The sequence below is a fragment of the Electrona antarctica genome, assembly GCF_951216825.1.
Source record: "Electrona antarctica genome assembly, chromosome: 5".
Classification (NCBI taxonomy): Eukaryota; Metazoa; Chordata; class Actinopteri; order Myctophiformes; family Myctophidae; genus Electrona; species Electrona antarctica.
Genome location: NC_136810.1, coordinates 14,288,587 through 14,315,566, shown reverse-complemented (window position 1 = coordinate 14,315,566; position 26,980 = coordinate 14,288,587). Strand labels below are relative to the sequence as shown.

Here is a 26,980-nt window from a genome sequence, read left to right as displayed (position 1 = left end):
ACTGACCCCCTCCTTGAACTGGTTTCTGGTGAAACAATGCCCCCCTCCTTGAACTGGTTTCTGGTAGAACACTGACCCCCTCCTTGAACTGGTTTCTGGTAGAACACTGACCCCCACCTTGAACTGGTTTCTTCTGCCTCGCTAAATATAAATTAAGCTATGATGACTAAGACTAAATATATAGACAATTTCGTCAACAAATATAAACTAGACTAAAATGCCAGGGAGGGAGTAGTGGAGAAGAGATTCAGTAGAACTAAAAGGCAAGTCATTTTTGTGACATGTTTGTTGCGCTTGGGTGCTGATCTACGAGTCAAACTTTTAGATTGGCTAGATTTTCAGCTTGCAAACTAGCCTGGGAGGCATACCATTTCCTGTTTAGGATCCGTTCGGGAGCGGATGATAACTTACGTCATGTTGTAGTCAGGTGTGTTGTCATCAGGCGGGAAACCGCAAACCGGAATCAGAATGACCCAAAACAATCCCCCACGATCAAGGGGGGTATTTTTAAAGGGATAAAATATGACTAAAATTTTACACTGAATGAGACGGAGCATATAGATTCAACTTTAGCACTCACCACCACTGATCACCACTGACTGATTTCATGTCATTCGGAAGCATGGCACGCAGTGAAAATAGCAGCAGTTCCCTATGGAGACACAAAGATTCTCCTTTTTGTGTCTCCACAGGCAACCACTGCTGGCCATCAAATTTAATTATTATCTTAGGAATGCGACAAAAGCAAAAAATATATCCATGAATTCAGGTCTACGTGGGGTGAGTAATTGATAGAAACAATGTCATTTTGAGGGTGAACTATCCCTTTATATTAAGGTTGATTTGTGCCATGGTATAACCTTTAGAACAGTAGTGTGAAGGTACAGTGTGGATGGATGAATGGGTGTGTAGGCATCTGTGATGTTTTAGTGCACTTTGTAGTCCGCCCAGCTGTAAGACCATGTCATATGAGGTCACTTTGTAGTCCGCCCAGCTGTAAGACCATGTCATATGAGGTCACTTTGTAGTCCGCCCAGCTGTAAGACCATGTCATATGAGGTCACTTTGTAGTCCGCCCAGCTGTAAGACCATGTCATATGAGGTCACTTTGTAGTCCGCCCAGCTGTAAGACCATGTCATATGAGGGGCATGTAGTCCGCCCAGCTGTAAGACCATGTCATATGAGGGGCACTTTGTAGTCCGCCCAGCTGTAAGACCATGTCATATGAGGGGCACTTTGTAGTCCGCCCAGCTGTAAGACCATGTCATATGAGGGGCATGTAGTCCGCCCAGCTGTAAGACCATGTCATATGAGGGGCATGTAGTCCGCCCAGCTGTAAGACCATGTCATATGAGGGGCACTTTGTAGTCCGCCCAGCTGTAAGACCATGTCATATGAGGGGCACTTTGTAGTCCGCCCAGCTGTAAGACCATGTCATATGAGGGGCACTTTGTAGTCCGCCCAGCTGTAAGACCATGTCATATGAGGGGCATGTAGTCCGCCCAGCTGTAAGACCATGTCATATGAGGGGCATGTAGTCCGCCCAGCTGTAAGACCATGTCATATGAGGGGCATGTAGTCCGCCCAGCTGTAAGACCATGTCATATGAGGGGCATTTGCAAAAGTGATTTATCACCCTAATGAAACTTTAGCAGTTATTCCTCTCCGTCTTCTTTATATGATTTTGTTTGATGGAATGCTTTTCAGGGGCTGGTGGGGAATGATGTCATGCTGCCTCAAGGGGCCTTAGAAACCCATTATTTCAGTAAAAGTAACATTTGACGTGTATTTTCTTTGCGTTGGCAGGATTTGAATCGTTTGCAACGCATGAGCAAAAATATTTGCATTGCCGTGCCCTCGTGTTTTGGTACTATGGTATTTCTTATTGTGTTGACCGCTCAACCACTTAAACATATCATTTGCAATAGCGAAATAGCAGATGTACAAGCTCAGTTTGTAGATCTCTTCTTTCCGCCTAATATTTCCGCTGAATGTCAAACTATGTTTGTTTGAAACTCGATGTTGGCTTATTCTGACATGCCCAGAATAGGGTCGCTAGGGTCCATGTGGTTAATATAATCCTAAACTATTAGAAGGGAATGTCCCTCCATTTAGGAGTTTGTTTTTCCTAGGATAGTGGCCACAAGGGACAACTGTTGCCCAAAGATTGTTGTTTATAGTGGAGTCCAGCTTCTCACAATCAGTCACTACCACTGGTATATGACTTCACTTATCACACGATGAGTACTTTATCTTCCTTTATTGATTGATTGATTGATTGATTGAAGTATTTGCAACATTCTGTGATATTCATCACTGAAAATAAGTACTAGACTTAAGTCAAGTCTAATATTATCTTATGGGATGTTCATCCGTCGGACGGCATTGATAAACGAGATGCACTAAACCAATGAACTAAGCTTAAACAGTGCTTAAGCCAGGAGTTCTGGCCCGAGACCCCCAGGGGTCCTTGGAGATCTGGGTTTTTTACATAAATATTCTCTTCTAGGGGTCCCTGGCACAAAACATTTTCAGTTGGGGATCCACGGCCAAATACATAATTTATATTTGGGGGGTCCTTGACTTGAAAATGTTTGAAAAGCACTGTTCTATACTGCTGTTATTAGGGTGCAGTTTGGTTTTGGTTTTGTCACCATCTCCCCCCCACGTACAAACCGAGGAGGCCATTAAAAGAAATGGCAGTATTTAATGTAGCTTGGTTGTTCATTTGCACCCAGTAAACGGGGACATTTCTCATCCCCTTTAGAGCCAAGATGGCTGCCAGGTGTTGTTAGCAAGCAAAGCACATGGAAGCTATTAAAGTCCCAATGGTGATTAGAGGTCATGACTGCCAGCTCTTTGCTGTTCCTCTTGTCCAGTCCACTGGCCTCAGCTAGGACACACTTACACAGGGATTAAGTAGAACAATAAGAAATACAAATACAGAGCCGTGAAGGCCACAAGTGGAGGAATTTTCCCTTGATTTACCAATAATGCTGCAGACGTTGCCAAGACTCTCTTGTTTTTCCTTTTTGTTGTTATCAGATTGGAAAGCATGCATCTCTGATGCCAAAAAGAGGCTGTTTGTTTTGGATGGTTTCATGTCCAAGGGATTAGGCTACTATAAATATGATCTTAAAGCCAGTGAGTGTTGCAAAGTCTCATAACATTACAAATATTGACAGTGAGTGGTGGATTACTCTAGTTCTTTTTTTTATTTCTACTAGTACAACGTAGAAATACTTTGTTACAACTAAAAGGCCTAGATACTGAATTTTACTTGAGTAAAAGTACAAAAGTACAAAATATACACTACCAAAGTAAAAGTTAATAATAATAGTAATAATAATAATAATTCTGTTACTTCTCAAACTGTTAATTGACACAAAAAGGTTAAGAGTTTTCTGCCCGAGAGCAACGAAATGTACTTAAAGGGACACTTCACCCCTTTTGCAACCAGATCTTATTTTAATGATGTTTGGGAGACAAACACTTTCCTGGGGTTTTTATGAGGGTAATATGTGTTTTTATATATTTTAGTATTTGTCCATAATGTCATGGACACTGGGCTCAGTTACTTCCTGGACTACATGTTGTCTCAGTAAGACAGCCCTCCCCCTATCCACAAGGAGGAGCATTGCACCAAAGCATTATGGGAATTGTAGTGCAGGAAGGAAGTGAGCCCAGTGTCCATGACATCATGGACACTCTGAAATACTAAAATATCTAAAAACACATATTACCCACATAAAATCCCCAGGAAAGTGTTTCTTGTCTCCCAAACATCATTCAAATAAGATGTTGTTGCAAAAGGGGTGAAGTGGCCCTTTAGTCTAGTTTCCACAATAAGTCAACACTGATTGAATTTGATTGGTTGAAATTTACAGCTTAGCTGTTTGGTGAGTGGGATGGGGCAGGGTCAGGGAGGGGGGTGGGGGGTAGTTGGGGGGGGGGGGGGGGGGTGATTTGACTTCCCGTGTTACCACCAAATGAATCCTCCTGGGCCCCGACGTTAATAAATGCATTTTATGTGCTTTTTCTTGTCAAAGCGCGTAATCATAAAAGCAGTGGAAGCAACATAAAGTTGACATCAATGCACAGCGTTGCCAGCCAAGCGAGCTGTTATGAGGGGAAAAGTTATCTCGTTTGGTGCTTAATTGGATCAATGGGAGTCAGATAATGAACGAGAACACATGTCCTCCTGGCCTTTGATGGCACTGAGAAGAAACCAAAGCGTATATCACTCCACAGCGTGTGTGTGTGTGTGTGTGTGTGTGTGTGTGTGTGTGTGTGTGTGTGTGTGTGTGTGTGTGGTAAAGACAGACTGACTTTCCCACTTATGTCTTTGTACCCCCAGTATTTTACGTTTCAGTACAATCACCTTATGCATTACAAATGATGGACAAACTCAGTTGAAATATATATTTATTGAGTTAAAGAAAAAGCTCATTGCTCAACCAAACTTACTCCCTGTTTTTGGGTTGATCATCCAAAACAGTCACAGCTGATTCCGGGGATCCTTTTATAGGCTGGTGGAGGAACCTAATTGGGACTTACCACTTATGGGGGTGTGTGTGTGTGTGTGTATTTGTATACCGGTATGTAACTTTATATTATGAATGAAGAGTTGTTTGCTAAAAACATGATTAGAACACCTTGTGGATTATGATGTCCGTAAGGTTTGGGAAAACAGTGTGTTTATTTTTGGTTAGAGAGGTTGGTGAAACTATAGTCTTAAACCAGAGCTCAAGACTGTTGGTTTGACCCAACAATTGAAAGGCCCAGATTGTGGGTGGGGAAGGGATTCCAGTTTCAGGTAGTAGAGGGAATAGAAGGGCACAATGCTGGATAGCTCTGCCCTTATAGTGAACAGTCAGTAGCACAGAGTATAGCTAGACTGTCGTGTTGTTTTAAACACACCCTCAGTGAAAGGTTCAGCTTTAAACTTAGGCTTGATTAGAGGTCTGTAAGTTTTTTGTTTCCTTTTTCGTGAACTACCTTTCTTGTGAAACCCTATTCGGAAGAATGATTTTTGAACATTATTTTTGAAGAGCTTGCAAAAGAAGAATAAAAGTACATTTTCTAAATCTCTGGAGTGTCATTTCTGTTTTTGGCCGGGGACCCCCGGAAATGCTTTGGCAATGTCTCGGGACCCCCGCCCCGCCCCCTCCCGACCCCCAATATAAATTGACTGCTACAATAACCTTAAACCATTTTGGGCGGGAACCCCTTTTGATGTTTTAAGCATTGTTATAATTTAGCTATTGAAAAATAGCAGATCTACAAGCTCATAGCGCGCCACCGAGTGGCGCGCTATGAACTTGTAGGTCTGCTATTTTTGAAAAATCGTGAAAATAATAAAATCTTTTTTTTTTTTGAAAATATTTTGGGGACCCCCCAAAATAATTTGGAGACCCCCCGAGGGGTCGCGACCCACGGGTTGAGAACCCCTGCTCTAACACATCTGCAACCCACTGTGAGCTTGTAATGTAGATCAGCACACAAGGAAGTATAAATCAGTCCATGGTTCATTTTAGTCGACTAAGTCGACTATAGATTTATTTTCTCGACTAAAATCACATATTTTCTGAACTAAAATTAGACTAAAACTTAAACATTTCAGATGAGTAAAATATTTCTTGAAACAAAATGGAAATGGAGATTTATGTCCAAAACGTAATAAGACTTTGCCGTCAAAATGTGCACTGATACACAATCGATGGAATGAAGACCTGACTCATGCCATGGAAAAGGGGGATGTTTCTTTTTTTTAGATAGTCATAAAGCCATGTGAAGCAGCAGCAGCCACAGGCAGCGGTCTCCTGTCACTAATGATAATGTTTAGAGTTGTGAAAGCATGGTACCGTATGTTCCCCTGGCCGCTACAGACCCAAAACCATAAAAGTAGACATCTGTAATGTCAACTGTCTGCACCAGACCAGCACCGGGACTATTATTTTCTATGGGCCGCGCCACATGAACAGTACACCATGCTCAGGCTGGCTGGCTGGCTGCGCGCACGCACGCACGCACGCGCAAACACACACACACACGCACGCACGCACGCACGCACGCACGCACGCACGCACGCACACACACACACAGTTCTGTTTTACTACTATGACTGAGTCGAAGATCGGGCCTTTATTATTAGCATTATACCTAACAAGGCTTTACCTTAAAAGGTCTTATTCTACAGACCTGTTCAATCATTCAAGGCAGGTCAACAGATAAGGGACAACGTCAAATATTTACGTACAGTACTACAGCAGGGGTCTTCAATGTTTTTTCAGACCAAGGACCCCTTAGCTGAGAGAGAGAGAGATGAAGCACTACGTATTCTATATATTACGATATGCGAATATTTGGCATGTCGCTATAACTCAAACCCGATACGCCCATATATAGGCAGGACCATGGCCACATCACTCTGACTCAGGCGTAACTATAAACAAACCTGATATGGTTGTCCAGAACCGCGCCGATATGACCCATAATATGTCCATATATTGACATATGTGGCTCTCCACTTTTCCAGAAGCGCCGATAAAACAGATATGCCCATATATGGGCATATACTGATGACATCAGGGATCTCCATTCCTATGGGCATAAAAGGGACACGGGTAGAAAGACAGATACAGAGATCTCCATATATGGGCACAAAAGGGACGCAGACAGATGGGTACAACAGGTACTGTACTCTGACAAAGTCCCTGACATATAGTCTCACGCGGCCAGACTGTTCCCTCTTGAAAATTTCAAATGCTTCCGTCATACAGTCTGGAGAACGGAAGCTCTTTCCATGAGTAAGCGATACAGCGGATGTGACGCATCCCCTCACTTGGTGCAGCGGCAAAAACATGTCCTCCTCGAAGCAAAACAGTGTGTCGATTGTTGAAGCTACTGTAAGATGGCTAGTTAGTTTTCTGCTTTATTTCTTCTTTCACTAGTTTTGTCGGTTTTAATCTCATGATACTTTTCTGTGTTAAACTATCCGCGCAGAAATAACATTAATCTCCCGCTCGTATGACTCTATGCTCCCGTCTCGGTTGTGTTTCCAACGGAATTGGAAGTTCGTTGGTCGAATATCTTTTCGGTCTGAGCAGCAGAGACAGCTTTCGTTACTCGGCTCTTGGGAGCTGTAGTTCCAGACTATATAGCATTTGGAGATTCTGGAATAGTTCTCTGTCTACGCGAGACTGCCCCACATAATCCAGTCTAAACAATGTAATGTCAAAATAAATCTGTACTTTGTTAGGTCAACAAATGAACCTAGCATCTGTCTACATAACATGCTATTATTAATCTAAGCTAGAGTCTGAAGAGGTGAGTCTTCAGATTACTGCCTAAAATTGGGAATCTCTTTCGAGGATGAGCCCCTTGAGATGCATCATCTCGTTTTTGAGGCGTTTCTCGGGCACAAAACATAGACAAGACAATAAAACATGTCAACAAACTATCTATGTATGAGAATGCCAAATAATAACACAGCATGTGTTTTTCCCCCTCTACATTATTTGAATTTCCAGCTACTAAATGTAACTGTTACCCTGTCTCTAATATATCAGACTGCAGAAACCTGATAGGCCTACAGTATGTTCCCATATGTATGTAAGTGCCTCTTGAGAATGAGAATCACATGCTTGAAATCCAGCCCTGAAAGCAACTCCGCCGTAGTCTGAGTGTTGCATAATAAGTCCCTCCTGAAAATAGAAGCTAGCATTAGACATGTTTTTGTCTGGTTCACTTCCAAGCTAAGATACGTATCTGTCTCCATAGATCAGTGCTTCTAAATATTTACATGCAAAAGACCCCCAAATTACAGTAACATATTATATAGCATTTGGACCTTTATTTATTTTCTTTTTCTTCAAATAATATTTAAAGTGATTAGGCTGATTGTGATACTATGTTAAACGTAGGTTAACTGATATGTTTTAGTTAAAATTTGTGTTAAATATCTCTATATTCTGATATCATTGTTCAGTAACAGGCATCTCCCTGTTTCTCCACCTCTTTATTTAACAAGAAATGTATTTTCTGTATACAATCAGGAGAGAGAACGTTGCACAGAATACATATTAAACAAGTGTAATTAGAAGTGATGACACAGAGAAATGAGCAGACCAAATTGGAACTGGAACACTAAGCTGATAAATGGGCAACCCACCTGAACATGTATGTTCTGTACAAGAGCTGGAGAGACAGGGAGAGCCCTGTTATTGAACAAACACTCTATAGCAGGGGTTCTCAACGTTTTTGTCCGGGGACCCCTGGAAATGCTTTGGCAGTGTCTCGGGACCCCCGCCCCGCCCCCTCCAGACCCCCAATATAAATTGACTGCTACAATAACCTTAATAATAGAGACAATACACCATCAATAAATAGGGAAGGTGTATGCATGTACTATGTGTACTATATGTAAACTCTTCATTTCCACTTTCCAGCCATTCAGGTGGGGGGAAAAAACAAAAAAAATAACAAAACAAATAATTTGGGGACCCCCCAAAATAATTTGGCGACCCCCCGAGGGGTCGCGACCCACAGGTTGAGAACCCCTGCTCTATAGCAATGCATGCTTTCAGAATATGGTGCTTTATAATTTTAACAAAAAAAATTTTTGTTTTCACCCCAAAACACTTACCATATCTTGTTTTTCAAAATGTTTCAAAAAATAAGATTTGTTTTATTGCGAAAGCCAGTGAGCCATTTACTATGTAACCCAGCAGAACATGTCTGTGTGTGTGTGTCACACTGTGACACCACCCGCCCGCCACCAGAGGGCGCAGCTGTATCACACACACACGCACGCACGTGCACGCACGCGCACACACACAGTAGAAAACCTTTTTTTTTTTTTAAGTTTTTATTGCAATTTACTAGCTGCGTTCGCTTCCCGCGTCCGCGCGTCTTACTTGTTTATGATGTATGTTAACACATTTTGAGAACCACAAAAGCCAGAGATGTTCAAGTTCACTTTGCTTCCTTAAATTAAATTAAAACTCTGGCCCAGGTCTGGTCTGCACAGTCACACCACGTACTGTATGTATGTATGCCATTGTTACCTAACCAACCTCAATGAGATCACACTCTGTTACTGGAAATATAAGCCACCCTGTTGTCTATTTACCAGGCCGTAGCTTATTGGGTAGAGTGGCTGTCTGCTAATCAGACGGTCACCGCATTGACCTCCCAGTCCGGCCCATGTCTAAATGCCCAAGCACGACACTTAACCCCATAACAGCAACCCCACATGCACTTAACCCCATTCACAGCTCAAGCTTGTGAACTTGTAGGTCTGCTTTTCTCGTCACATGCATCAGGCTTTTCAGCGATTGTAATTTCCTGTCACTTTAAATGTTTTAAAGAAGGCCGATGCACACCTCAAAGGTGCATAGGACAAACAGTACAGGAAGGTTCAAATGAGAAAGGGATCTTTGATATCACATATTATGAAAGAGCACACTGTCTGAAACTTGCAAAAAACTGATGAAGCGAAAAAACTAATTGAAAGTTACAAACAGCGTGCGGCACCTCTTCCTTTGATATTTGATATCAAAGATACCTTTCTGTCACTTTAAATTGTCCCAACATTGTAACAACCATCTCTGACTTGTTTTTCTTTTCCCCCACAGGTCTCACCAGAATATTCAACAGAGCAGGTACGTTCATCACTCAACGCATCTTCTATTTATGATGTCTCCTATTATAATATGTCGACATTTCCTCAATGCCTACAGGGTTACAGAAATTTGAATTTCTGGTCCTGAAACTTCAATGCGATGTGCTGTGAGCTACTTTCGCTATTGGACATCCAATTCATTTGAATGAATAGCATAGGCCATGGCATTGGTGCAAAGTGAAAGCGAAGGCAGTTGATACAGCATCACAATCATTTTTACCTCTATCCGTATTTTATACTTTGCTATTCAAAGATAGCAGATATACAAGTTCATATCGCTCACTTCATGCAGCGCTACAAGCTTGTACAGTAGATTTGTGCACATCTTTGAACATATGTGATCAGATTTGACTGAGAGACTGCCATCGCGCAAACTCCAGCTTTTCACCAGAGGAGAAAAACTTTTTCTTTTTTTTTCAAAAATGGAGTTAATAGCACAGGCATACTAGAGCATGTCTGAAATAAGTGTCAGAGCTGAAATCCACATGTAAATATGAAATAAATGCTTAAACATGTAGCTAGGTGTAATTTTAGAGACCACAGAAGTGAACCTTTTCAAGCCTGTTTTCTCAACTCGCTGTTTTCTGCAAGACATTACTCTATAAGCCATATCTCCAAAACTGGTGGATCAAACTGAACAACCAATATGTCAATTTGAAGCTATGATTCCCTGCTTTCATATGACAAAAAAAATGACAATTCAAAAAATTGAGTCAAATTTAGTCACATATATATTTTAACCCAGCCCTCCAGGCCAGAGGGTGGCACCAGTGCCAGCAAAATCCGCAAAATAAGCCTAGAAGACGGGTCATTTCCGCTCGCACCGGAAGTGATGTACTTGTAGTGTTGTCTCTGTATAGAGTTATGATTGGGAACGGACGGACCATCATCCCCATAGCAGCGATGACGATCAGCGCAGCATGGATTAACCCATTTAGGCCTGACGTCGAAATTTAAAAAAAATTATCTTTTGTCATACATGAAGTACCCATGTTTCAGTGGTGCTCAATATTTCATGTCAAGGACCCCAAACATTATATGTAATTGGCCTCCGACCCCCCATCTGAAAATATGTTGTTCCAGGGACATCTCAGAAGCAAAGATTTGAGTTAAATACGTTTGCTCTGAAAAAATACATATTCCAAATTTGCGACACATTTTCACGATTTTTCAAAAATAGCAGACCTACAAGCTCGTAGCGCGCCACTCGGTGGCGCGCTATGAGCTTGTAGATCTGCTATTTTTCAATAGCTAAATTATAACATAAGGTTTAAAACACCAAAATGGGTTAAGAATTACACATGGCACTTTATGCAATTCTGAGCATAAATAAGACTAATAACCCTGTGCGTGGGCACGTGTACAGCGGATTATCATGTACGCTGTTTCTACAGTGAGAGGCCTATGGATGCTAGCCACGGAAACTAACTGAGGCTAAAAAAATAGTTTTCATCAAATCTCGTGTTTCTCGTGGGTGGCCCAGGTGACCTTTCCACAAGAGATCTGGAGGATAGCATGGATTGGGTTAAAGTGAACATTTTAAACTCAAATCTTTGCTTCAGGAGGTCCCTGGACCCTGGCACTAAATTACCTTGAGATTCTGCACATGAAGTATGCAGTACATTTGGGGGTCCTTGGCACAAAAAGGTTTAACATGACTCGGGGGAATGAATGGGGTTATGTGGGATGATGTCAGCAGCATTAGGACAGTCCAGCCTCATGGCATCTCTCTTACACTCTCATGTTCCAACTATGTAGGACAGGAACCTGAATTAGACCTTAAAAAAAGAGAGAAAAAAGAACCTATAATATAAGGCCCTGGTTTCAAAAAGGGGGAAGCCGACAAATGTCTGAAAGGTGACATAAGGGAAGTTTCTCATGCTGTCTCTCTTGCTTCTGCCAGTTGCACTCTCCTCCTTTTCCCTTCTATTAAGCTCTACTCCTGTGTTAATCATTAACCAGTCTGTCTTTATAATGTGGCCCAGACAGAATTTTAATTAGACTGGGCTGGCTTGGCCGGGCCTTTGTCCCCGCGACCGGACCATGAGTGAGAGCCAAGAGCACAGAGACTCAGAGACATTATTGTGCCCGCTCTGTCCTGTCCTGGCCTCCCCGTTTGTCTTTTTTTCTGGCTGTCCTGCCAACGGCAGGCAGGGGTTGAGGAGCGGGCGGGCTGGCTGGCTGGCCGAGCTGGGAATGGACGGACGTACGGAGGGAGGGCTGTGGCACCGTGGGGACCTGGACTGTGATACTGCGGATGAGGGGATGGGGGAGGGGGGGATCTATGATAATCGCTCAATTAATTGACCATAGTCATACTGCAGGCATTTTACTCTTATATTTACTCTCATTTCATAAATTCCCCCTGATGTACAGTGTAATGTACACATTGTACAGTAAGAGAAAAATGGCTGCCGTGTGAATACCGTTGCTGTCAAACAGAACGGTGTTCTCTTCATTCTAATGAATGCATACCCGGGCAGAAACCTCTTATGTCCATTCTATTTAAACTTTTTGTGTCATTTAATGTCTCACTTGATCGGTAACGGTGTCAGAAAAAGCATCAAAAGTAGCAGATCTACAAGCTTGGAATGCGATTGAAAGCGATTCCTTTTAGAGCTTGTAGATCTGCTACTTTTGCTATTTGAGTGGTGCCTAACCGCTCCATTACGCAGCTATGTATGCATGTCTGTCTCTGTGTCTGTATGTCTGAGCACGGAGAGCTGCAACACCTCGCCAATACCGCTAGATGGCACTGTTAAGCAGTGTCACACACACACACACACACACACACACACACACACACACACACACACACACACACACACACACACACACACACACACAGGCCAGGGAGGAGGGCTAGAACGTAGTTGCACTGCTCAGTTCACATTCACACAGGTGGGATTTTTTAATTTGAATCAGTTTTGGACATTTGAGGTTTCCACCCGACAGAGATGATATGGTCAATAGAGCAGTGGTTCTCAAACTTTATTTAATTTCAAGTATTATTATGGACCACATAACTCCCGTAGTCCATATGGATTAGTATACTCTTGACCTGTATGGATCCATTTGGTTCCTTAACTATCATTTAGCTGGCGCCCGCCCCGGAACCCCCTCAAGGACCTCTGGCCGGTTCAAGGCTCCACATTGATCCTTTGTCACTCTCGCTCTCTCTGCATACTCTTTCTCACAGTCTCTCTCTCTCTCTCTCTTTTTCCCCCTCTCCATCCCTCCATCTCTCTCTATCTGGCTCTCTCGTTCTGTCCCGTATACTGTACGGTACGTACCCTGCTTGTTTTGCTACCCGGGACGGCTCCCCCTCTGTATGTAACCCAACCAAGCCCATTTCCATCGATGGCGCCGATAGCTCTGGTGCTGTTTGTGTAGCCGATAACACCACAGTTACAACGCGTCGTATTCGCCACCCGTTGTAAGGTTGTTCCATCAGGCTTTACTCAACCAGGTGCATGGCTCTCTCTCTCTCTCTCTTTCTCCATCTCTCTATACTGCCGTTCACTCTTTCTCTCCCCCCCTCCCCCTCCCCCTCTCTCTCTCTCTCTCTCTCTCTCTCTCTCTCTCTCTCTCTCTCTCTCTCTCTCTCCCCTTCTCTTTCGCTCATTCTCCTCATCTTGTTCTCTCTCGCCTCTCCCTCTATCTCTCCATCTCCCTCTATGTTTCCAGGGATGGGGGAACGGGGGACGGGGGGCAATGTTAAACAAACTCCAGGGTTGATAGCATACTTAGAGAGATTGAATGAAGTGGTAACCGGTCGTTGTGTTCTTGGAAGCACATTCTGGCCCGTCCATTCTTCATCACAATGGAGGCCGGGCCGCGGGGCCGGTCTGCGTTGGAGGGGAGACTCGTCAACGTGCACTGACAGCCTGACTGCAGGTCAAGACCCTCGCTGCACATGTTGCTCTAACGCTGTTGTTTTTAACTCCGAACAACAGCAGTCAAGCCGGCTGCACATATAATAACACATACGGTAATAGTTTGTGCCAGGAGCAAAGTTTAGAATAAAAAAAGTTTCGCTTAAAATATTGTGGATTGAATTTACCCATTGATTTAAATAGAAAAATGCGAAAACTCACGTTCAAGTATTTTTTCTCTCCGAAACAAATAGGGCTATACAGTTACAACACTTGGAGGGAAATGTAATTTACGGGAGCAACAATTTGTTGGTATGCATTAATTAGAATAAAGAGGACACTGAATCTTCCATTCATATCAAAATGTCTCTCTGTGTGTATTTCTATTCCTTCTTTTGCTCTCTTTGCTGAATAACCTTCAGACCGACCTTCTCACTCACGGTCAGCTTTCAATATAAGAAGATATTCTTCTCCAGGTATCTTCATCTTTACAACTCTTTGTACAACTCTTTCACTGTGTCTCTGTCATTCTCAAGCACCTGTGTGTCCTAATGTGTCCTGTCCAGCAGGGTTTCCCAAACATTTTCAGCTCAAGGCCCAAAAGAGATTTCGTAAATTTAGCTATTTGTGATTTATTTTATTTTTTCTTTACGATTTTAGTTTTGCTTTAGCTTTTTTGTAGCAAAATACAATGTCATCAACAAATACAAACACTATATGTACAAACGAGATGGTAAATTATGGGGTGGCAGTGGCTCAGGAGGTAGAGCGGCCGCCCTTGGAATCCGAAAGTTCCAGGTTCGATTCCCCGGCTCCTCCCGACTAAGTGTCCTTGAGCAAGACACTGAACCCCTAACTGCTCCTGATGAGCAGGTTGATGCCTTGCATGGTTTCCTCCGTGTGTGAATGGGTGAATGTGAAGTACATTTAATGTAAAGCACTTTGGATAAAAGCGCTATATAAATGCAGTCCATTTATATAAATGCAGTCCAAAATTACAATTACCGGTACCTCCCTTTGTGGTCTCCTGTTAGATGTTTATCAGGCCTATTTTGAAAGAAACACAGTGTTATACATCCTTTAATATAATGGATGTTGAAAAGTTGTTTGGTTGGTACAAGATGGTTGTTCACTCTAGTGTTGTTGCCTTGTGGCTGTGGGGTGTCACTCACTTTGAAAAATGAAATAAAATGTTACTTGGACCCATAAAAACAGGCCAGCTGCAACCAAAAATGTTTGGGGAAACACTGGCTTCACAGGACTTTATTTCCCCCCCAGTTGTTCTCAACTGAGATGAAAACCTCCTCTCCTGTCCTCCTCTCCCCTGCAGTGAGGCGAAACACGGACGCGTCCATCACCACCTCCATCGACATCTCCAGGGCCAACAGCCTGACGGACGAGATGTTGGACTACGTGTGCGAGGACATCCCCATGCCCGTGTTGAGGGACCCGGCTCAGTAAGTCCCCAAGACCATCTCCTTCCTCCCCATCCATCCCCCGACACGCTGGCCCTCATTTTTTTACTAGACAACATCTTCGCTGTTGGGTGGAAACCTTGTATGGAAAAAAATAAATTAAAAAGCCATTCTTTTTCAGGAATTGGAAGAAGAAAAAAATGCCTGTGTTCTGATGGATCCGATGTAGTTTATTATTTAGTCACAAGCCCTTAATACTTTTCATTGGTTCAATCTTTATAAAACACGCAGAAATTCTGAACCACTTTCACTTATATTCCAGAATTAGCTAAAACAATGTATATTTTTGCTACTTTTTGCTCAACACTGTTATACAGACAAAGTGAAGCGTTCATTTATGGAAAGAGAACATGAAAAGGTTGAACTACGGAGATACAAGGTTTCCTCCCCGACAGCGACAAATACCTCACGGGGGTCCGCAGTACCTCCAAGCCTCCTTTAGTTAAGACCCCCGAGAGCCCTCCTTGTAGGGTCGCTCTCTAAATGAAGCCGTTTTTGTTGAGCTCACTCGAGGGTTAAAAAGGCTCTGGAGGGCCATGCTCTTAACCAGGTACAGAGAGTGTATGAAGGGGATTATCCCTTTAGTCCTTCAGGAAATGTCCAAAGAAAAGCCCCTCTCAGCGGGTTTGGGACGTGTAGGTTGCACCGGACGGCTAACATGTCGTCAGAGGATTGAGTGGTTTGCAACAATGTGAATGGATGCGTGTCTTGGGTTTTTCCCCGCCGTGGGAATGATTGGTGTATTAAGGCTTGGCAATATGGTGATATTATATTGATTATCTGGGATCATAATTTTGTGTCGTCTTGTTGTCTTTAATAACATTAATACTATTATATTTTATATTATACCTATTATAATTTCAAAGATAAAACAAGGGCGCAATTAAAAAAGCAAAAATTATATTATTGTCACATTGCAACATTATAATCAAAATATAATATTATCGCCACTATATTGAGGTACTGTATTTGGCCAAACAATTCATGATATGGCCTAGCCCGCCTGTGTCAGTGTGTATGAGTAGTGCTGCTATGTTGACCTAATACTGACGAAGCGAGAAGAACCATGAATTTGAATGAATGAAGACATCACTATATCGACTATGAAAATGTATTTAGTCTGTTGCTATCTTCAGCCTTTAACAGAGCCACACATCTGTGTGTGCGTGTGCGTGTGTGTGTGTGTGTGTGTGTGCGTGTGCGTGTGCGTGTGCGTGCGTGTGCGTGCGTGTGTGCGTCTCCACACGTTCACGGTGTTTGACCAACTTGATGCCTGGTATCACGATCACAAGACTGTGTTTACATTGGGGCTGCGTTGGCAGGACTTTGTACCGTTGGCGGTTGTGTGTGGTTGTTTGTCCAGGCCGTGCAAGCCAGAGATTGTGAAAGAGCTTTACCTTCCCTACGCGGGAAAAGACCCGCTGCACAGCTTTTTATTACATCACCGTTAAGCCTTTAATTCATGCTCCGGCGCAGCGCGGTATCGCCTGTCGCCAAGCGTGGCCCGGAGAACAGCGGATCTACAAGCAGACAGACAGCGTGGCCCGGAGAACAGCGGATCTACAAGCAGACAGACAGCGTGGCCCGGAGAACAGCGGATCTACAAGCAGACAGACAGGAGAACAGCGGATCTACAAGCAGACAGACAGGAGAACAGCGGATCTACAAGCAGACAGACAGCGTGGCCCGGAGAACAGCGGATCTACAAGCAGACAGACAGGAGAACAGCGGATCTACAAGCAGACAGACAGGAGAACAGCGGATCTACAAGCAGACAGACAGGAGAACAGCGGATCTACAAGCAGACAGACAGCGTGGCCCGGAGAACAGCGGATCTACAAGCAGACAGACAGGAGAACAGCGGATCTACAAGCAGACAGACAGGAGAACAGCGGATCTACAAGCAGACAGACAGGAGAACAGCGGATCTACAAGCAGACAGACAGCGTGGCCCGGAGAACAGCGGATCTACAAGCAGACAGACAGGAGAACAGCGGATCTACAAGCAGACAGACAGGAGAACAGCGGATCTACAAGCAGACAGACAGCGTGTCGTGACTTGTGAACGCGACGCGCCGCCAGCTTGTAGATCTGCTATTCTCTGTACGTGACGGGGCATAAATTAGGCTTCAGGGGCCAATATAATTGAGCGTTCACATGATACAGCGGTCCTGCTAGACACCAAGCGTTAAAATGTTTTTAATAGATTGTGGGGCTTTGATACGGCTTGGGTGCTGACACAGTGGTTTGTGTAGTGTGTGTGTGTGTGTGTGTGTGTGTGTGTGTGTGTGTGTGTGTGTGTGTGTGTGTGTGTGTGTGTGTGTGTGTGTGTGTGTGTGTGTGTGTGTGTGTGTGTGTGTGTGTGTGTGTGTGTGTGTGTGTGTGTGTGTGTGTGTGTGTGTGTGTGTGTGTGTGTGTGTGTGTGTGTGTGTGTGTGTGTGTCCTTCTAGAACAGGGGTTTTCAACTGATTGTGAACCAGGGACCACCACCTTGACTAAGAATCAACCTGGGGACCATAGCTTTCGTAACACTTGCTATGGAATGCATCCCATGTATAATACTGTTTCTCAAACGATGGTCCACAGACTTAACTGATGGCAAAAATGGCAAATACGTGCAAGATATAGCACATGATGACATGATTCTATGGGCACATTTCCTAATAATGATGGCTCAATCAGGCGGGTACACTTACCCTTCTTGAGATTCTAACTGCCTTTTCTGTGGAATTTCTTAACCTCATACTTCCCAGTAATTCTGATAACATTGACGCACTTCCACGGAACAGTGCACAAAAGCTTAGTGCACTGTTCCGTGGAAGAAAATACAAAATCTTCACTTTAGTACATTACTAAATGCATGGTCAGGGACCACATGCAATACCTTCACGGACCACCAGTGGTCCACGGACCACCTGTTGAAAACCCCTGTTCTAGAATAACGCATGCAGTCACTGCTGAAATGTGTAGCAGGCTGTTTTCTGCCCTCCTGCGTTGCACTGCCTCATGGAGGCAACAGGTCGTCTATGTAGTACTGTAGGTCGGTATCCGATCACCGATGGTATATTTGCCTCGTTGACCGTCATCGGCCTATCAGAAAATAAGCAGCTGTTTATGTTTAGGAAACCCAATATGGCTCATTACAAGCTTCTCACCAGAAAGTTGCAGATTCACTTCAGAAGAACAGTTATTCTTTATAAGGAATATTTATTTGATTCCCTGGCACAAAAAGGGGGAATAAATGCAGCCAAAAAAGACATTGTTACTGGCCCAGAACCTCCATATGGAAACATCCCTAGTGTGTTGTGTTGGCGTGTGATATGCAGGCACCTGGTGCACACGATCGGGCAGTATTATGCGTGTCTTAAGTACCAGGTCTTATTACTTAACTTAAGACCTGGAGGCGTGATCAATGCCATTTGGCTATTCTGAGTGGCCAAACAGCATTGACCACGCCTCCAGGTCTTAAGTTAAGTAATAAGACCTGGTACTTAAGACACGCATAATACTGCCCACAGTGTTTCTCTGACTTCCATGTATGTGCTACATATACTGTACAGTATAGCATCATTCTTTGTGTTCATAAAAGGTGTAAGCATGTGTCCCACTCCTGATGGGAGACATAAACATGCATGATGAACCTATAGGCCTGTCACAATTATCACATCATTAGCGACTTTAAGCAACAACGGCTACGGCAGTCGGAAATGAATCAGTGCTCGATACATAAACCTGCTCTCCGTCGCAGCCCTTTCTACTACGGCAGAACCTACACTTACACGTAGTGTCTACAACGTCACGTCATAACCATGTTTATTGAAATTATGGCTGTCATACATTTACACCAATTGCTCCATCACCTCTCTTATGCTGTGTAATGTGTTGGCATGCTCTGAAGTCTGAATGAAGAAATAACACTAATACCATATGTCATATTAACCATGTTAATATTGCTCCAGCACCTTCCTCTTTCCACTGCTGATCATGTCCAGTGCATGTAATAATTAAGCAATATTGGCAAGTTAGCTGATGCGCGACGCGTCACCATGGGAACCAATGTCGCCGTCGCCGACGGCTGTTTGCTTAACGATTTTGACAGCTACGGCGACTGCGTCACAGCTCCCGTCCCTATTGTCTGATCTATAAGTACAGTGTATTTGAGATAATTGCAATAATCATTTCCATAATCTTTTTTTAAATGTTCATACATTTCAAATATGAAAAAAGCAGAGACATGATTTACACTTGTAGATCAGCTATTTTTGTTTAAGTACAATTGTTTCATTTCCTATGAAAACCTGCATCTCCCGTCCGTCAGTTAGTCACCCACGCCTCCATATATGGTCACACCTCATGACATCACGCCTCCATATGGTCATGCCTCGTGACATCACGCCTCCATATATGGTCAGGCCTCGTGACGTCACACCACCACGGTGGTGCATGGCCGTTCTTAGTTGGTGGAGTGATTTGTATGGTTGATTCTGATAACGAACGAGACTCCGGCTTGTTAACTAGTTTTGCGGCCCCGTGTGGTCGGCGACTAACTTCTTAGAGGGACAAGTGGGGCCATTTCCACATGAAGATCACAACACTGACCTCATCTAACCCTGGATAAGCATACATGGAGAAGACTGGATCAGAGTTCAATTATTTTTAAACACAAAAAAAACAAAAATTAAACCCTTAATCGCAATAATCTGTGTTACAATTAATGGTCAACTTTGGTAATCGTGACAGCCCCAGATGAACCCATATTTCCATCAGCAGGAATAGTGTTTGTGCGTGTGTGCGTGCGTGCGTACCGTGTGTCTCGCAACTCCTGTTTATACTCAATTATGTCACTGGAGGTGTTTAATTTTCTTAACTGCATTACTAGTCATCTGTGGGCGGGTTGGCGTGCCACTGAGGTCAATTGGAATTGATTTAATCTGCAATCTGGTTCTGTCTGGAGGGCCGCACAGTCGGGTAGAAACCTCCTTTGTGTGTTTTCTGTAAATTAACGACCTACAGTACTTGATCTACAGCACTACAGTGTCACAGTGAAGCATCAAAAGTAGCAGATCTGCAAGATCGAATTGCGGGACAAAGCGACACTTTCTGAGCTTGTAGGTCTGTTACTTTTGCTGTTTTTTAAATTTGAACAGATTTGGTTTCCACCCAACAGACAATAATATGACCTGGAGTGTAAAGTTACTTTGTGTGCAATCTGAGAACCCATTGTCAAAAAAAAAGTAAAAAACAGCACCCTCTTTCCCTTTGACGTTAGTCAACAGTCTGTCTTGAGAGACTACTTTGTGTGTGACGTGATAGGGTTTATGTGAGTCTGGAGAATTTAGGCATTTAGCAGACTCTCTTAATCCAGAGCGACTTGCAGTAAGCAAGAACAAATGGTAATACATCAACTACATAGAAATAGTCATTAACCCATTTTGGGCGGGAACTCCTTGGGCGGGAACCCCTATTGAAAAATAGCAGATCTACAAGCTCATAGCGCGCCACCAAGTGGTGCGCTACGAGCTTGTAGGTCTGCTATTTTTTAAAAGTCGAAGAACGACTGACATAGAAACATAGCTTTTTCAGAAAACTGTCAGGATGTAGAAGACATCTTTAGAATCTGATCTCAGGTCAAAATGGGTTAAACATGTACTCACTAACTACACTCAAATTAAAATATGAGTAGCTTTATAATATTGACCATCATTTGCATTCCTTGCATGATTGTACAATATCTACATTCATAACCTCTCATTCATCCATGAAATCCCCCAAATGTACTTTTCTACAAAGGTGCTTTCAACTGCATCTCCACGATGTGTCATTATTGGACAAAAAACACTTAGAAATGATGAAAAGCTCTCGACCGCACATTTCTTACTTGATATACGACACTTTGGTAAGGTAGACGGCCATTAGCCGTGCTCCAGTGCATCCGTTATGGCTGTGTCTCACTGACACGTTGCCAAAGACAATGTTAACAGAGAATATATCGCTGTCTGTAGTCATTTAGTGACTGAGCTTTATATACTTTCACTACTCACTGAAGTGGAGATGTTTTTCATGGGATGAAAAAGTGCAATAGCCTCGCCATTTTCCAGTTTGTCTGAAAAGCTCATTTGAACACAAATTCTGCCATTACAACAACTGTCTCACTCTAGATTTATTTTATTATTTTTACTTTTTGCACTTAAAATTTAATTTTAGTTGGAGAGCAGGGAACCATTGGCACCACATTGGTCCTTCATCACTGGAAAAAATAAAATAATAATAATAATAATAATTAACCTTTTCTCAGTGAGTAATAAAGGTTCTCAGAATCCAACACTTTAGGCAAAAACAAGATTTGTTTTCCCTTATTTTTCTTTTTTTAGCTGTTTTCCTTGACAACAGCAACTGCTTGTTGCTCATGGTTCAGTCAGTGTGTTGACAGACAGTCCATGGCCCAGTCTACACTCACTGTTTGTATTCCACTGTACTGTACTCCACTGTTTCCTAACCTGGGCTACCAGACATCACAGGGGGTGAAACGTATATAGAATAATAAAATAGGTGATCTACAAGCTCACCACACGTCACAATGTCATTCAATTTGTCCTTCCAAGTATATCGTTGCCGTTGGGCAGAAACATCTTATCTCCATGTTTTAACTTGTGTTGTATTGTAAATGCTCTACTTGATCATTCTACAGCGTCACACATAAGGGGTGACGCTTTTACTCAAGGGGGACAAAGATTACCTCTTTCTAAATCTTTCTAAAATAAAGAAGATATTTAATCAATTGTTATTGAGGGTCATTATTGTGACCACAGGTGCATTTCCTGTCAGTCAGTCCGTCCCGTCCGTCTGTCACCCCACGTCTCCATATATGGTCATGGCTCGTGACATCACGTGACATCATCATGGATGGAGATCCCTGATGTCATCAATATTAAGCCCATATATGGGAATGCCCATATATGGAGATCCCTGATGTCATCAATATTGGCCAGCAACTAATCTGAACTCGAACCTCAAACCCTTAGATCTCCATATATGGAGCTGACCTGTTCTGACATTCCATTTGTTCATCCTTCCCCATCCGTCCTTCCTCTTCGATGTCTCCCTTTTGACTGATACCTGTCCATTCAAACTCTAGACGGGCCTGCCCCAAATGTATTAGTGCAGCCGTGCACGGCAGCCGGCGAAGAGTAGAGTTCTCAACAGGCCCGAAAATAAGGCCCGGCCCTACCTGGGCCCTCATCAAACCCTGTACACTCAAGACACTGCCCCCGCTGCCACCCTTAGATCTCCATATGGAGCTGACCTGTTCTGACATTCCATATGTTGATCAGACCTCATCTGTACCCAGCAGTCTTCCGTCACCCAGGTGGATGCGTGCACGCGACCTCGCCCCATAGGGCGAGGCCGATTCTCGCCCTCAGGGCGCCTTACTGGTAATGGCTATACATACATACTGTAAGGTTGTTAGCCAGAGATCCTAGCCCTGAATCTTCTTCCTCTCCAGCTCTCCTTTCTCCTTTTCCCTCCTTTTCCTTCATCTCCTCTCTCTATTCGCTGGTCAGCAGAGACCACGGAAACAGTTAGTGAACCATGGCATTCCATAATAGGCAAGACCAAGTCGCTCTACCTAAACCCCTGTCATAAATCATCTTATAATTTGATAGACCTGCCACTCCTGGAAACTGTGATTCACTTTAGCCTGATTATATACTACCAGTGTCTTCTATAGTCATTCTATACTTCTCTCTCTGTGTGTGTGTGTGTGTGTGTGTGTGTGTGTGTGTGTGTGTGTGTGTGTGTGTGTGTGTGTGTGTGTGTGTGTGTGTGTGTGTGTGTGTGTGTGTGTGTGTGTGTGTGTGTGTGTGTGTGTGTGTGTGTGTGTGTGTGTGTGTGTGTGCGTGCGTGTGTGTGCGCCTGCAGCTTTTAAATGAAATTAAAAGTGTGCCAGTCATGGCTGGTGCTTTGCTTACAAGAGGGAAAGCTGTGTTGGTTCCTTTACTATCAGTATTCTATCTAGAACAGTAGTTCTCAAACTTTTTCATACCAAGGACCCCCAAATTGATGGCCGCGGGTGGACCCCCCCATCTGAAAATGTTTAGTGCCAGGGACCCCCAGAAGAGAGGATTAATGTTTAAAAGAAAAAATATATTTTTAAAAATATGTTCAAAAACAGCAGCTGTACTAAGCTCGCAGCGCGGCACAAAGTGACATGATAAGACACACTAAGACTTGGCCGGGTGCACGGCTCCAGAAATCTAATAATGAAGACAAGAGATTGATGCCAGAACTCATGTAAGTGTCTCTCAGACACTATGGGCCCTATTAAGCAAGTGGAATCTAATAACATATCATTTTACAGTTTTTAAGACGTGGGGGCGGGTGCAATGTCATATTACAATTATGGGCCAGGTAAGAAGCGCTTTCGACACCCCGTGGTGTGAGCAAAACGGCCTTGAATTAGTCATGGGAGTGTTTAAGGGAATTTTGAGGCTTACCCAATGAACATGTCCGTACTATTCTCTTTACGACACCAGCTGATGATGCGCCCTTTTCGGCAAGTGGTATTACATTTCTGCAGACTGGCACCATAGACATGACATGACTTTGTCACATTTGGGTTGATTATTCATATTGCACTGCATGCTGTCACCTTTATGCCTCCAAAGAACAGATCCACAAGCTGTCACAGCCATGATGTGCATAGCTTGTAGGCCTATGTCTCTATTTTGTTAAGTAACTTGCAGTTTTCATTGGAAAGTCATTACAGCGGCGCAGCCATATGCTAAGGGAGGGAGATATACGCACATCATCACTTAATTTGTTTCTGTTCTAAGCATGAAAAACAGCTGTAAAAATCTTTATTCTAGTTGATTTGATTCATAAATGAATAACTAAGACTTTGAAATGGCACCTACCTATACCTTTCAGATCGGAATGGAACTGCGAGTAGATACGCAGCATTGGCTGGCAAATTGGCAATCCATGCGTAATGTTCCCAGAATCGTCTAACCCCCGAACATACAAGTTCGTTTGATATTGTTTAATTCGATAAAAATAGAACCATGTACCATACAGCGAATGAAAGCAAGATTCCTAAGGAATATGGGGATTTTTACATTTTAAAAAACGGTTGAGAAATGAGAGAACCATGAGTGTTTATAATATCAAATATTATAAGAATAATATGAAAGACAAACGGGCTGTGAAGAGCTCAGCTCACCATCCCGACAAGGAGGAAATATAGCCTATAGTGCATGCACGTATATGCACTGACTGTTGCACACACGCTCTTTATTTGTTTCTATTGAAAAACACCAGTAAAATAACGTTTATTTTATTTTATTTCATTCGAGTCACGACGAAGGAATGAGTTGAAATGCCATACGTGCGCCATGCGTATTGCTGCGGCCCCAATGTTATGGTCTTCGCTCGTAGCATATTATTGAAGAAGAATTGAGTCGGGTGTGATACAGCGTATGAAAGCAAACCTCTCAATGAGTATGGAGATGTTTTAATTTCTAAAAAAGGTTGAGAAATGAGCGATATATGACCCTTTATAATCTCAACGAGAAAGCCAGAAAACTCGCTGTTGCCATGTGTCATAGAAACAAGTAAATAGGTCTATAAACATACTCCCAAAAGAATCGCATATAACAGGGGTCTACAACCTATTTTAAATGAAGTGCCATGTTTTTATTTTCTAGATAGTGAGTCTGCCATATCAAGATTCCTTTTAATGACACCACATTAAAATTTCCAGCATATTTTGATTGTCCACAAATATAAAGTTCTTCCTTCTTTTTACATATTTTCTTGCACATTGTTAGAATGATCATTATAAATATATATCCCCCTGCAGTCAGAGTTCATTGTTTTAATGAATGAATGTGATGCATTGTGAGCTGGTAGATCTGCTATTTTCAAAAGTAATCTTTGAAAAAAGTGACAATTGTGGAATATTTTTGAAAAATGTTATTGAAACATTTAAAAACACAAATCTGTCATGGGGGTCACTGGCTTAGTTGGGCAAATGCATTAATCTGGGGGTCCTTGACATGGGAATGTCGCTGTGTGAGGATCACTGGTTTAAACAACATTAGGAGAAAAGCCCAAATAAGCACTTTAGAAACAAGAAAAGCAACCACAACTACCAATATTTACAAGCATCTTTGCAGAAAAAGAAGCCGCTTATAATAAACAGACATGGCAACACTCCAGCAGCACTCCAGAGCCGCTCAAGTGTAAAATGAAACAGTGCTTTTTGCTTTTAAGACGTGGTCAGACCCAGGCGGAATCGGTATGCGCTGAGTGTTTTTAGGTCAAGGGGCTTAATAGCAAATTAGCGCAAAGCGAAAATAATTAACATATGGACACTCCCCCAATGCTAAATTATGCAGGAACGTGGTATTCCATATGAGTGAGCGCTCACCACGGCTTCCATAATACGAAAAGGCGCAGAGCGAGGGCGAAATCTGTATTACCGCATGGGTTTTTCGTCTTGCTTAATAGGGCTCTATGCCTTCAATCAGCTGATGATTAGCGTAGAGTGTTTTTCTTTTCCTGGGAAATTGTCTTCACAATTCCTGTCTCACATGTCAGGCGACTCAGGACCTCAAAAGTAAAGTTTAAACGCGCGTACAGTACACCGTACACACACACACACACACACACACACACACACACACACACGCACAGGGCCGTGTAGTAGAGAGACAGGAAATGAAGCGAGTGGACGGGGAGGGAAGAACGTCGTGCAAAACAAGGCAGCCACCATCAGAACCAAAGGGGGGATGTTGCCATTACAGTACGTGCTCTAATCTAATGCGCCATCCGCTCAACTACCCCCCCCCACCCCCACCACCACCACCACACTCCAAAGGCAATCAACATATATGAATATAAGCATTATGCTCTATGCACTGTATTTTTGGAAACCTCGCTCTAGATCAGTTGTTGTCAAACTGATGTTCCCACCAGACAGCAGATGGTGCTATTATTTTACGGTAATGCTAGAATAGAATCCTATAGAGTCCATCCTCCTGTGGGTTTGTTGCTTGGTTCCAGTAGAAGTATAAACTCGTGGAAAACAATAAGGTAGATTGTGTGTCCACTTATCAGTGGCCATCTCTCATACTGTACACAGACAATCACAGCATGTTTACAACAGTGATTCTCAACTTTTCAATATCAAGTTTCTCCCAGTTTGATTATGCATTATGTCATATTTTCCATTACATAAGTGGTGTAAGGCAGTGTTGTTGTGATGTTTAGCAGTAGATTGGGGACATCACATTGGGGACACTCCCAAAACAGCTGGTTTGTTTTGGTCTCTGGCGTCACGCTACAGAGAGGGACAGCACTGTCACTTAGCATGTTATCATTCTGGAGTCACGGCTGCTGCCCTGAGGCACGCACGCATACACGGATGCATGCATGCATGCACGCATGCACACAGATACACACACACCCACGCACGCACGCATGCACGCAGGCACGCACACACACACACACACACACACACACACACACACACACACACACACACACACACACACACACACACACACACACACACACACACACACACGTACACAGACTACATCCACTGTTGTGGTGCATGCAGTTCACAAGTGACTTAGCTTGGTATACGGAGTGTAGGCTTTTTCATACAGTCAGGACTGTGATCTAATCTCCATCTGAAATGAGACGTTTTCATTTTAGATCTGAATCTCATTTGTTTTCATTCACACAGAACTCTTCCTACAGAGCTGTGGGTTTTTTTCAGTCGTTCGTTCCTTTGTCTGTTCTGGGAGTTTTTCTCTGTACACGCGAGGGGAGCAAGGGGAAATGCCGCTCCTCGCTCCAGGGGGCTGTTGTCACGCTCGCTATTTCGCTCTCCCCCCCCCCACGCAACTCTGCTCCCTGCCACTCACCTTGATTTACA

The 26,980-nt window shown here is 43.2% G+C and overlaps 1 protein-coding gene across 1 annotated transcript in view; it reads left to right on the top strand.

The window, feature by feature from the left end:
• The window catches only part of kcnq1.2 (potassium voltage-gated channel, KQT-like subfamily, member 1.2), a gene marked incomplete at its 5' end in the record, with an annotated part of 360,645 nt that overhangs the window by 54,243 nt on the left and 279,422 nt on the right, over window positions 1-26,980 (top strand). Inside the window, 2 exons of the mRNA XM_079501199.1 lie at window positions 9,640-9,666; window positions 14,892-15,018. Of these exons, the coding sequence (XP_079357325.1) occupies window positions 9,640-9,666; window positions 14,892-15,018 (154 nt within the window). The remainder of the gene's footprint in view (window positions 1-9,639; window positions 9,667-14,891; window positions 15,019-26,980) is intronic.